Raw genomic sequence first — 14,682 nt, 5'->3', positions numbered from 1 at the left:
TTCTAACATTGGATTTTTATTTTTGTTCAAATTTAGTTTAAAAAATAATTATAAATTACAAATCCACTTATCAGTCTATAAAAAAAATTTAAAACATTTCATGATTAAATTCAATCACATATTATATTTCTTAAATAAATACACTGACATTTTTATAAATTAAAAAATTTCTTAAATAAATTTAATCAAATATCATTACAAATGTAAGTTTTAATAACATCAACAAAAATAAATTTTAGTCCCCAACAAAAAAAAAAATTATATATTTTAATATATTATAATTAAATGTAAATCTCAACCCATTAATATATCAGGCTGAAAATATTGATCGAATCTGATCTTATGTACTAAAACAATTTTCTTAAATCTTAAAAAAATAAAGCTAAATCAAGCAAACTGGACAGATCGACGGCCGATATCCACCCTACATGACATACAAAATGTATAATAGAAAAAAAGATAGCACTATACTAACAAAATTAAAATAGCATTGGCAATTTCATCTATAAATAGGGAAGCTCTTCTAACATGAATCATGCTTAACATAACGCACATCACCTGTACCTAATCAAACCCTCCCTCACCTCCTCAATTTTTTACAACATGAGGAAATCAAACACCCCCTTCTCCTTCCTCTCTCTCTCGCTCCTCCTCATTTCTCTCTCTTCTCTCGCCTCATCACAGTCTCCGGTCCGCGACACCACCGGCCAAAACCTCCGCACAGACCTCTTCTACTTCATCCTCCCGGCGGCCCGCGGCGGCTACGGAGGCGGCGGACTCACTCTCTCCGCCGGCCACAACGCCACCTCCACCTGCCCCCTCGACGTCGTCCAAGAGCAACCCGACTACGGCCTCCCCGTCACTTTCTCTCCGGTCAACCTCCCAAACGGCGTAGTTCGCGTCTCCACAGATCTCAACATCGTGTTCTCACCTAGGGCTTACAGTGTCTGCGTCGAATCGAATGTGTGGAGGCTTGGTAGCGCCGATCAATCGACTGGTAAGAACATCGTGACGACTGGTGGGATCGAAGGGAAGCCTGGGAGAGAAACGGTGAGCGATTGGTTTAAGATCGAAGTTTATGAAGATTTCTATAAGATTGCTTATTGTCCGAGCGTGTGTGATGTGTGTAAAGTTACTTGTGGAGATGTTGGGGTTTATGTTGATCGGAATGGAACGAGGCGGTTCGCGCTCAGTGATGTGCCCTTCAAAGTCATGTTCATGAAGGTTTAAACATCTTCTTTTTTTTTTTCTTTTTTTTTTTGTTTTGTTTTGGTTTAATAATGGTTGGTTTAATCTTGTGTTTTGTTGCAAGAATAATAACAAAAGTTGTGTGTATCTTTTGATTCTTTTCAACCAACCTTGTTATTTTTAATTGAGTTCTATTATTTTGTACCCATCACTTGAAGAAAAAAAATTAATATGATATCATGTTGGCTACTATATGTATGTACATGTGACGGTTGCTAAATTTGTTTTGTTGTGTCTTTTTAATAATTAAAAAAATTTATTTTTAGATATACTTTATAATATTTATAATACAAAAATTAAAAATTTATTAAATATAAAAAATAGTACATTATTAGAAAATCAATCACAACCAAACAAGATAAATATATTTGAAAATAATTTTTTTATTTTTTAAAAAAAATATGAAAAGAGTAAAGTAAAATGAAATAAATCTTTATCTAATTTTTTTTTTTTTTTGTATGAGTCGAAAGTTTGGTTTTTAAATCTATTTAGGAGTTTTTTTAGTTATAAGTTAAAATGGTGAATTTTCAAACAACCCCTTAAATGGGAGTAAAAAAATCATTAGAATGGTGATACTACATTAGAATTGACACATAATAAGCATTGACATGTAATATTGTTATACAATTATAGATTTATTTTGAGTAGTGGATTAAAAATTAATTTTTTAATTTTTTTTTTTGAAATATGTAAAAAAAATAAAGAAATAATATAATATAAAAAAATTAAAAAGTAAAAAAAAAAAAAAAAAATTCTTTTAACCTCTTTGTCAAAAGAGGTCATAATCTATTATGTAAGTATAGGCCTAGTTTGGAAATATTAAATAAGTGCACTTTTTGATTTTTTTTGTATTATGTGTAGAAAAAGTAGAGAGGAGATGTTGATTGATGTGACCCAAAAAAGATAAAAAGATGAAATAAGTGCACTTTTTTCTTTGTAGCCAAACTTGGCCATAATATAATGTGGTAGGTTAATGGGGGTGAGTAGGAAGATACTTACACTTATATTGTGGAACTTATTCTATTATCCCTTCTTTTAAGATTTAGGTTAGTTTTTTTTTAGCTTTTTAGTTATTTTATAGTTTGGGCAAATTACATATACACCCCTCGAGGTTTGGTTAAATTACAGATACCCCCCTGAGGTTTCGGAAATTACATCCCGCCCCCTGAGGTTTGTATTTTCATAACAATTTACCCCCTGAGGTTTATATTTCATAACAAATTACCCCCTAATTTCTTATGCAAATATAGCATTCAGGGGGGAATTCGTAATTTCTCAAACCTCAGGGGGTATTTGTAATTTAGCCAAACCTCGAGGGGTGTATATGTAATTTGCCCTTTTAGTTTTGGTTTAAAAAATTTTGTTTGGGATTAATTTTTTTAATTTTTGTGAGAAAAAAAATAAAATAATTATAATTTAGATGTAACATTTTATCCTATTTAACTAAAATTATAATCAATTTTGTCCTACATAACTATTTTAGTCCAAATGCATATGCCAAACAGTGATATCACGTGTCAATGTCAACATTGTATCACCGATACTCCTTAAATAGGAACTTTATGGCATTGTTTGGGAACTTGGTTTGGGGCTAAAATAGCCACAAAAAATAAAGTAAGTTATTTTAGTCATAAAAAACAAAATATCAAATTTAACCCATAATCATTACAATCCTCTCTTGCAAAAAAAATAAAAAAAGTCAAAAAGCCCTTCCCAAACCACGCTAAAATAGCCCAGGCTAAAATAGCCAAAAAGCCAACCCACTTCCCAAACGGAGGCTATGTCTGGTTAGGCTTCGTTTGGAAAGCCAAGTCTGGGACTTTTTTAGTTATTTTAGTCACAAAAAATAAAATAAATTTTTTAATTCAATAAGACAAAATATTACATCTAACTTATAATTATTACATTCTTTTTCTCACAAAAAAATTTAAAAAATCAAAAATTCTTTCCAACCCAAATTTTTTAACCCCATACTAAAATAATTAAAAAAATTAAAAAAAGTCAAAAAACCAATCAACTCTCCAAACGAACGCTTATAATGTTAGTATTGTTATTGGTAACACTGTTGAATTAAATTTTTACTACGTATTTTATTTTGAAATATGATTTGGCTTCTTTTAGAGAGTTGATTCCTTTTGTTTAAGATTGGCTTCGTTTGGAAAAGGGTTTTTTTTAAGTAACTTTTTAACTAAAATATGATATAAAAAAATTAGTATGTTTAGAATGATATTTTGATTTTTTACCAAAAAATATATAAAAATACAAAGAAAATGAAATATTTGATTTTTTAGTATAAATTATTAGCTTTTTTTATTTTTTTAATAATTTTTTAATTTTTTAACTAAAAAAATCACTTGTCAAATGAGGCATAAGACAATAGTTTATCCTCTTGTTTTTAAACCATAGTATCATAGCCCATTCACTTCACGGACTCTTACCTTTTCATAACTTTTTTTTTTTTTTTTTTTTGTTATAATGTCACTCTCAAGTGAAGTTACTAGCAACAATGCGATTATTTAATTTCATCTCCATCTACTCTCTAACATCTTGTCAAAAAATATTATCTTTTTTTTTTTATATGAAAAAAAATAGATATACAAATAGGTTACTCCAACATATCCGTTAAGAAATATTGTCTCTTAGTACCTACAGTATATCTGCAGGGAATCCTACCGCACTTATGTTGGGGCCGAAGCTTAGGCCCCATGTACTCCAGGTATTAAGGAGTATGTTTAACCTGTTGGAAATGGTAGAAAAATTCTGGGTAAAACCAGAATTTTTTCTCAAGTTTGGTCTATTTTTTAGGTGGACCCCGAGCGTCGATTTACTCGGGTCAAAGTGGTAACGCGTTCTATGCCGCGTTGTGATTCACGTGGTATATTTGGTTGCTCAAAACCATTACCGAGTGAATGGGAAATTGAATCCAAATTGTGCTCCATGGAAATGAAGTTTTGGTGGAAATTCCTAAAGGTTGTAAAGTGACTTGTCCCACATTGATTTGATGAGAAGTTTTGAAAGGGTTTATAAGGCTTGGATGAGATACTTGGGGTGTGCCCCAAGAAGTACCCAAGTGTTTTAGAGAGAGAGGTTATGGGCAAAATGGGCTAGACCCATTGGACACAAAAATCACCACACACGCGCACACCGCCGTCCGGGCTGGGCTGGGCTTGGGCACAGGTGCGTGGTGTGTGGTTGGGCTTGTTCGGCCCAATACTAATCTTTTTGGGCAAAAAATATTTGAATTTAATTTTATTTTTGGTAAGATAAAATTCAGAATTCAAATTCCCGTTTTTTGCTATCTGTTTGAATTATTAACAGATTCAAATCTGTTTGAATTCAAAACCAACAGGTATCATACCTGTTCAATTTAAAACCAAGAGCCACCTTTACATCTATAAATAGGACCACCCTCATTTGATGTTATATTCAGAAATTTCGTATTTTACCTCTGCTTATTCTATTCTTCATTTTGTTGCATTTTATTTCTGAAAGAAAGAGTGTAAACACTTAGGGCGTGTTTGATTGGGGGGATTGGAGGGGGGGACCATCCACTATTTGGATTACAATCCAAATAGTGTTCCTTATCCGCCGTTTGATTTTTTTTTAGTCCGTCGGACATGGAGTCCGGCCGGACTCCATGTCCTCCATATGGGGGACTATTGTGTCCTAGGGGAGGGGTGGGATAGAATGTGGGGGACTATTCACTGTTGGGATTAAATGCGAAAATGACCATTTTGACCCTCTACTATTTATTATGTATTATATTTAATAAAATTCAATAAAATTTAAATTTCTCAATTTAAAAATAAAATAATTTTATTTAACTTTTTATTGATGTTTTATTTATTTAAATTTTTAAAATAATTTTTTATAGATATTTTATTGATGTTTTATTTTAAAATTTTGTTTATAATTTATTTAATTTCATTATTTAAATTTTAATATGTGTTTTATTTAAAATTTTAATTAAAAAAATAATATAAATTTTTTATACAGATTATACAGTATTTTATTAAATCAAATTTAGTGGTTATTTATTTATTTAATTGTGTAAAAAAATAAATTTATTTAATTGTGTAAATAAACAAACACAGTAAAGTTTTGCATGTAAAAAAAATAATGATTTGTTATACAGTAATGATTTAAAACAAATTTTATTGATATTTTATTTATTTATTTATTTAATTTTAAAAAAATGAATTTATTTAATTAAAAATAATTAAAATATTAAAGATATGTTTAATATTGCTATTACTTAGTAAACAATTGAAAAAGGGTAAAATAGTCTTTTGTTCATTTATCCTATCCAGTCCGTCCAACCAAACGTTGGATTCACTGAAAATAGTCCTATCCAGACATCTAATCCCACGAAAAAACAAACACAGGATACATATCCAATCCGACCAAATAGTCCGAGGGATTCACAGTCCCAGGACTCAAGTCCGATGGATTCTAATCCCCCATTTTCCAATCCGTCCAATCAAACACAGCGTTAAACACTGGACTTGATCATTTCGTAAGGCAAACAATTTGTAGTGTTGCTATTGTTTGTGGTAGATCATTTCATCTTGGGAGATAGACGTCCAAATTCTGAAAGCACCGTGGAGAGGACGAATCTGTCTTAAGGACACAGCGTTAAACACTGGACTTGATCAGATAGTTATTCAAAAGAAATTAACCAAGTAAGTTGTTTAATTTTTATTCCGATTTTAATTTTATTTACTTAATCAAATTTTAATTTTATTTTTGTAACAAAATAAAATCTGTTTTTATTTTTATTTTTTTTTATTTCGAGTTTGATTTTTGTAATCAAACAAATTCTCTCATTTTCTTTATTTCTTTATATTCTTGTTGTTGTTTTGTATACAACAGAATTTAATCTATTTAAATACAGTAAAGATTGTACAACATAACCCCCAATAAAGGACTATAAAGACTCAGACCCAAGCCTTGAGCGAAGAATTTAAAGGTTTTATCCACTTAACCAACCCTTTGTTAGTGTCAAAAAATATTATCACCCTCGTCCCTGGTGCTCCACAATTGGCATTTACCGTCTATAATCTCACTCCAACTTTCCTTACCACTAATAATGGGACTTAAATCCATATCATATGATACCAAATCCAATTTAACAGGAACTTCGTACATTGTATCGTCATTTTCTTAATCTCATATGATTTTGTCTGCAGATGCTAAACCCCTTCTATAATAAAGATGTTAAACATGTCATGTAAACAACACATGACATGCTAAGGGTTGTTTGGAAAAAATTAAATAAATACATTTTTTTACTTTTTATGAAATATGGATTAGATTTGAAGTGATGTGGTAGAGAGGTGATGTGACTTAAATAAGATGATGTGACTAGATAATGACTTTTTAACTTTTTTAAGTTATCCCAAACCAAGTCTTAGATTTTATGGGTAAAGTGTCTTTAGCCAATTGTTGACTTATCTATTCATATGGGTAATGTTACGATACCCATTCTCAAAACAACAATGATTCATCCCACTAAAAATATCACCACTAATAGCACTAATGCATTAAAAAAGTTAAACAAAAAAAAAATACAACTCCAAGACCAAAATATCACATCATTAATGACGGGACCCACTGCCACCTAATTAGTGGGAGCACTAATTAGTGCTCCCAAACATTTTTCTTCTCAAAAGAATGCGTAGAGTGTGTACCATATATAGAGTATGTCATTTTTAAATTTGATTATCAAAAATATTATAATTCAATAATATGTAATATTAGAGTCATAATTAAAAAAAAAAAAACAAAGAAGTTATAATAAAATACCACATAAGGCATAAAATCTTTTAAATCATAATTAAAATAATATCATAACTAACCTTGTAATGAGTCATAACGAATAATACAAGTTATAATTAAAGATACAAAGATCATAACTTACACACTACAAAAAATTTCTCTCTATTTTTATAATGAAATATTATCTTAGGGGTTGTTTGGGGTGTCCTAAATAAGTGCACTTTTTATCTTTTTGAACTAAAAAATTGAGGAAGAAAATATAGATGTTTGGGTTAACTTTTTGACTTTTTATGAAAAAATGTGTAATAAAAAATTATAAAAATTGGTTTGTAAGAGAAAATTAGAATTGGGAGTTGTGCAGCCGTAATTGTTGACTTTTGGTGAATAGTGTTAACTTTTTAACTTTTTGAGTAACTTTTTGACTTTTTGACTTATTCTAGACTTGCCAAACTTGGCCTTAGTTACAAATATTGGGGGAATGGATACACTTTCAACTACCACCATCTGCGAATTAAAATATATGAAAATAAGTTAATTTAGCAAGGCTAAGGTGGAAAAAAACCATAAAGCACGGCAAGTTTCATGTGAAAATTCTTCCAATGCAAGGGAAAAACCACATGGCAAATAAAATTTTCATTATTAATTGAATAATGAGTTCACAAAAAATACTATTCCCATAACTGTGAGTAAAATAAAAAAAGAATTTGTTAACATGTGCTTTTAAGATACATTTTAATAAAAAACTTAAAAAGATGGCCCATATTACATGAAAATAAGTGCATTCGAAAGTATACAATTAATTTGAGCTCTCTTATATTAAGGAGACACGTTAAGACGATTTGTAGTCAAATGTATATATACTTCTTTTTGTTTCCGCAGCTAGCCTACATTTATGACGGTTGGTAATATAAAAATTGTATTTACAACATCACTATTTATTTATTTCATCTAGAAGAAATTAAATGTAGAATAATGAAATTCGTTGAATTTAAACACACCACCTATTATTGTCGTTGAACATTTTATACAAATGCCAATCAGCCCATGTGTAGTTTTATTTATTTATTATTAGTATTATAGATTGAAGTACAAAATACTTTAGAAATAGATGGAATTAAAGGTTAACAAATGAAATCAAATTGCTAATTATGAGTATTTTGACATTGAATAATATTATATGCACTAACTAATATACTAACTAGTGTACCAATATTAATTATGTCATTATTATTAGTCTCACTCATTATACAAATTATAAATACTAAAAATCTCTTAAATTATGACACATCATCAATTGGTACACTAGTTAGTATACTAATTGATAGTACCACTGTTTGACATTAGTAAACAGCCTCTCATACGTTTTTCGATTTTTAAATTTTGTTAACAAGTGTTTTAAGGATATTAGTTAATAAAATCTACATTGATTGTACCTTTTTCGTGGTAACAATTTTTTTAACAATATCATTTGTTCTCTTTCTGTCAAAAAATTGAGCCATAATTTTATTCAAAAAATAAAGTATAAAATATAAATTTAAAAATAAAATATTGTGAATAGTACCCAAAATAAACGGTTCCGATTCGTAGCTCGAATCTGTGGCTCGAATTTGTGGCTCGAAGAAGGGTGGAGAAGAGAAGGAGAAGAGAGGGAGGAGGAGGAGGAGGAGGAAGGAGGAGGACTGGAGGGGGCATATTCAGAGGGGGAGGAGGAGGCGGAGGCGGAGGCGGGGCGGAGGAGGAAGGAGGAGAAAGAGGAGGAGGAAGGAGGAGGAGGAGGCTGCTGCGACGATCGGAGCTGGGCGACGGGCTGGGAGATCGGTGGCGATGGGCTGGGCGACAGCTGGGCGATCGGCGACGACGGACTGGGCGACCTTCTTCTCTTCCCTCTCCGTCTCTGTGTTCGAATGGAGGGGAAAGAAATAAAGAAGAAAAAGAAAAAAAAAAAGAAAAAGACAGCCTGTCGAGCCAAACTCGAGCCTTCAAAATCGAGCTACGAGACATTTTCCCAAAATAAATATTGTTCATGCATTTCAACTTCTAGATAAGATTTAAATTTGAATTTTATCCCAGAACTGCTTTTCTTGGGTGCAATGCCAGTGGAGTTTGTCAAAAGGGTTATGAGTCATCCCTCTAAAATTAGAGTTCTATTTGAGCTTTAGTAAGGTGGAAAATCAAAAAAAAAATAAATAAAAACAAAAACAAACAAGACTAAACAACAATGCTAGAAATATCTAAAAACACACCTCTAAACACACGGGTGGAAAAGGGAAAAAAAATAAAAATAAAAATAAGACACATGACTGATAGTGGCAGTGGGTGAGACCCACTGCCACATCACTAGTTGTGCCTCTAAATTAGAGGTCCCAAACATTTTTTCAAGATTGAAACATTACATCATAATAGGACCCACTTTCTATTAGAGCTATTAGAACTCTTATATTAAAGCTCTAAAATATTTTTGTTGTCAAAAAAAAGACCCAAATTTCTAAGTAAAATTTATTGATTCAACAATTTTCAAACTTGGAAGCTGCAAAGTCCAAAGTCTAACCCATGAACTTATGTATACATTAGGTTAGGCTTCACCGCACTTGAAGAAAAATTACAAATATTCTTACAAAAAATGATGTCCCCAATTACGGAGTGATTATTGGGTGATTCCCAATTGTGGCCACATCTCACATAAAATAATAATAAAAAATTTAAAAATTTAAAAATGAACTTTTAATTATCTTTTAAAACAACCTAACTTGTAAACGAATGCCTCGCAAAATCAGTAGTTTACGGACAGCCCATAAGGAGGTCCCAAAACAGCGAAGTGTGAGACCCACTTTCCTTTTCTTCCAATCTCTCCCTTATCTGATTGTACCCTCGTCTCAGCAACTTTCACGCGACTCTTTCCTTCAAATTGACAATTCTTCCTCACCGGCATCAAACTGTAAATTTGATGTATCATCCATTCCGCCAATTATGAACCATTTTTTAATTTAAATTGCATATTTTCCTCCTTAATCCACAATTACAGAGTTAATTATATAAAAATCAATGCATACATGCAGGGATTTTTACAGAGAAATAAGGGTTTTGGTGGGTTTCGATGGTGACTGGAGAGATTGAAAGGAACAACAGAAAAATTGTCTGTGAAGCCCACTAATTTGCTGTTGTGGCGATGGTGTTCGCCGGTGTGTCTAAATGATGAAAAGGGTTGTGTGAAAGTTGCAGGACTGAGTGGGATTTGCTGGAGTTCGTTAATATTCGTCTAAATGGAGCGGATTTTATTTGTCCCGGCATTTATGTGGAGGTAGTGGATTTTGTTTTGATCACTAGTAGTAGGGGTGGGGCAGGGGTGGATATCCTATCTCCCGATTCAAATTCGACATGATATAATTAATAATATATCTATATATATGAAATATAATTAGATGCAAAAAAATAAAATTAAAAGATTATAATTTTGTTTAAATATAAATAAATAATTATCTTAAAACTCTTACTGTTTATATATATATATATATATGAAAATATAAAAATTATTTAGTGTGTTAAGAATTTAAATGGTATTTATTGTTTTTGATTATTTAAAATGTGGATGGATATCTACGGATATCGGGTATCTGCGAGGGCGGAGTTGAAAAATTTCACCCATAACAGGGTGGGACGGGAGCAGAAGTGGAGTTTGTTAGCGGGGGCAGAGGCGGGGGCGGGAATGACAAATCCGCCTCAAACCCGTCTCGTGGCCATCTCTAGAGGTAAGTGGGTCCCACAATTTGCTGTTTTGGCAATTTTTTATTGGCTGTCCATAAACTATAGATTTACGAGACAACCATTTATAACTTAATCTCTTTTTAATTAATCATTTATACTGGGCTCTTTTGGAAAGTGAATTAGTAGCCAAAAACTAACTTTTAATCCCTTTTAGGTTATATCATGTAACGCCTCAACCCTTCACATGTCATCGATATTGTCCGCTTTGGGCCATGCCCGCAATAATTTATTATTCCCAATGGGTCACTCATCCCAGAACTACTCTAACCTAAGCGCGCTTAACTGCGGAGTTCTATTAGAAATTTCACCACCCGGGAAAAAGCCTCGATCTTACATAAGGGTTTAGATTTTTATTTTTGTAGCCTAGGAACTCCCCCTCCATTCCTGATGTGGGACATCAGGACCTTACAATCTGAAGAGTCGGCTTTGATATAATCTGTAATGCCCCAACCCTTCACATGTCATCAATATTGTTTGCTTTGGGCCATGCCCGCACAGATTTATTCTTCCCAATGGGTCACTCATCCTATAACTACTTTAGCTTAAGCACGCATAACTACGGAGTTCTGTTAGGGATTTCACCACCCGGGAAAAGGCCTCGATGCTATATAAGGATTTAGGTTTTTACTTTTATAACTTAGGAACTCCCCCTTAATTCCTGATGTGGGACACCAGGACCTTACAATCCACCCCCTTTTAGGACTGTACGTCCCCGTGCAGTAGCCTGTCAGCTCACAATTCCGCCCATATGCGCCAAGAGACACCAAGGACCCATACTTGGTATTTCGGAGAGTCAGCTCTAATAACATTTGTAACGCTCCAACCCTTCACACGTCATCGATATTCTTCACTATGGACATTTCTATACGGATTTATTTTTTCCAGTGGGTCACCCATCCCAGAACTATTCTAGTCTAAGCACGCTTAACTGTGAAGTTTTGTTAGGGATTTTATCACTCGGGAAAAGGTTTCGATGCTATATAAAGGTTCAAGTTTTTATTTTTAAAGCCTAGGAACTCTCCATCCATTCCCGATGTGCAATACCAGGACCTTACATATCATCTCTCATATTTTTAACACATTTTTTTTTTCAAAAAAAGCCAAAAAAATCAATAGTCAATTTTTAATCATCTTTTCAAAATAACCCACTATTTACACTGGTGATGTTATCTCTTATAAACCCAATAAAAAATAAAAAAATAAAATGTTAGGCATCCTAAATATTTTATCAAATATTGACATGAGTGTAGGTTTTACACCCATATGAGTATTGTGTCAAAATTTTGATAGAAAAAAGTTGTGTTTTGGAGAAGTTATTTGGTAGTCCTAAGGGTACAGACTCGTGAAGCCCCAGTGGTATTTTGATTGGTGAAGGTAGTATGAATCACGATTTTCTGTTGGTTAATTAAAAAAAACATGAAATATAATGTATAATGATTAGTGGAAGTACTATTGCGTGATGTCTCAAAAGTATCACATGATGCCCCAAAAGCACCACATATGTTTTCTATATTTGGGATGATTTGGGAATTTTTTTGTAATTGAATAGATGATTGTGAGAGAAAAAATAATTAATTAATATGTATGATGTGATATTTTATCTTATTAACTATGTTAGTATTTTTTGTTTTTATTGAATATTTTAACTCAAAAACAACAGGCGTGTTTGGTTTTTATTTTGAGAAGAATTTTCAAAAAAGAAAATTTTGGGAGAGAGAATTTAGAAATTTTGTTAGTTTGTTTAGTTGTATATTTTGAAAATAATTTTGAAGTTTGAGAGTTGGCATGATTTGATATTTTGTTATAATTGAGTAAATGTATGTGATAGAAAAAGTGATTGAGATGGAGATATGAGAGAGAAAAAGTGATTGATTGATATATAATAAAGAGAAAGAATTTTAAAAAAATTTGTAACCAAAATGTTTTTGAAATTTTTTTTTTTCAAAAATATATTTTAAAACACAAACCAAACCAACCCATCTATTCCAAAAATTAGGAGAAATTTATAATATAACCTACAAAAAAACAATGGAGAAGGAAGTCACAACCGACAATAGATAGCCCATACGAAGGACCAATTGAAATTAACATTAGTGGTCGATTTTTGACCAAAAATTAGACTTAAGAGTACACTTCAAAATAAGCATGATTATTGTGACCATTATACCAATTTTATAGGAATGAAAATGAATTTGCTGGATACGCGTATGGCCATCCTCCATATATTATATGAATTTATTTTAAAATTTAACTTTGTAGGTTTTTATCATGGATTTATAATGATAACTTGAATTGTTTGTTTCATAAATTAAAATTTTAGTTTCATTAAATATTACTAAATACGTGAAAATTTTTATTTAATTTTTTAAAATAGATGACAGCTATGGCTTGAATTTAAACCATTTAATTTATAAAATAAAATTTAATTTATTTATTTATTAATATTTAATCAAATTAATATTTTAAATAAACGGTCTTTATTATAAAATCTACATCATGAATACTTCATACTATCGATTGAATCCTACAAAGATGACAGTGGTATGAAACCGAGCGATTTTTTTCATATGACTTTAGGATTTAGGAGCAGAAATGATGATTTTACCTACCTTTTGCTTATGTATGCTTATTTTGATGTCATTATATGCTAGTTACAAATTTAAAAAATCAATATTAATTAATTAATTTATAATTTTTAAATTAAAAAAAAATAAAAATTAATTCCCAAAGAAATCATCTTTGTTTCATTATAATTTTTAAAAATTATTTTTAAATGTGTTTTCATTTCTCTTTATTGACCTTTTTTTCATATTTTAGTAAAAAGTAAAAAAATTTAACTAAAATATAAAATAAAAAAAATTAACTAAAAACAAATGAAAACTCAAACAAAAATGTACCTAGATTTTTGTTTCAAATTTTCATTTATTTTTAGCAATATTCCGTAATATTTTAGTTAATTTGTTTTACTTTTTAGATGTATCTTGAGTAGGTACATTTAAAAAATATAAAAAAATTAATTAAAATATAAATAATAATAATAATAATAAAGATAAACGAAAACTCATCTAACAACCATTTTTAAAAAATCAAACCAAACAATCAAGATTTAAATTTTATTCGATAAAATATATTAACCAACCAAAATTTACAAACTTTACAATGGATTCGTCATGTGGGTTAACTTTTTTACTTTTTAGCTATTTTAGTTTAGGATTAAAAGGTTTTGTCTAAGATAAATTTTTTGATTTTTTTAATTTTAATTAAAGAAAAAATAAAATGATTCACTTTGTTTGGTTACACTTTTTCAAAAATATTTTTCAGAAAATTCTACTTTCTTGTTTTTCATTTTTTTTTTGTTTTTACTGAATATTTTTAATATTTTAAGCAAATTTTTTTCTACTTTTTAGACATACTTAACATAAATATATCTAAAAAGTAAAAAAATTGTGAAAAAATCTTTTAAAAATTCACTAAATACTAAAAAAATATATATAAAAAATGAGAATTCAGTACATTTTTTGTATTTTACGTATTTATTAATTTTTTAAAATACTTTTTCATAATTTTTTTTACTTTTTAGATACATTTAAGTAAGGTGTATCTTAAAAAAGTAAAAAAAAATATTTAAAATTTTAAAAATATTCATTAAAAACAAAAACATCCGAAAATCAAAACACTCAATTTTCAAAAAACTTAATTCAAAAAGTTCAAACTAAACACACTGATTATAATTTAAATGTGATATTTTATCTTATTAATTTTTTAATTTATTTTATTATTTTATAACTAAAATAAACTTTTTAGCCCCCGAATTTTATAAGTCAAACGAGTGAAATTTTAAACAAATCAAAGCACACACTTTTTGTATATTGGTGTTAACAATTCGCATAAATA

General features: G+C 30.2%; 1 protein-coding gene across 1 annotated transcript; it reads left to right on the top strand.

Moving 5' to 3' along the window:
- Positions 1 to 530: 530 nt before the first annotated feature.
- Positions 531 to 1,440, top strand: LOC114313063 (miraculin). The gene has a single exon (XM_028259395.2). The coding sequence runs from the start codon at positions 604 to 606 to the stop codon at positions 1,228 to 1,230; it is 627 nt and encodes a 208-aa protein (XP_028115196.2). The 5' UTR covers positions 531 to 603; the 3' UTR covers positions 1,231 to 1,440.
- The last annotated feature ends 13,242 nt before the right edge of the window (positions 1,441 to 14,682 follow it).

The sequence above is a fragment of the Camellia sinensis genome, chromosome 12 (assembly GCF_055761805.1).
Source record: "Camellia sinensis isolate YWXY chromosome 12, ASM5576180v1, whole genome shotgun sequence".
NCBI lineage: Eukaryota > Viridiplantae > Streptophyta > Magnoliopsida > Ericales > Theaceae > Camellia > Camellia sinensis.
This window is presented reverse-complemented; position numbering and strand designations above follow the sequence as displayed.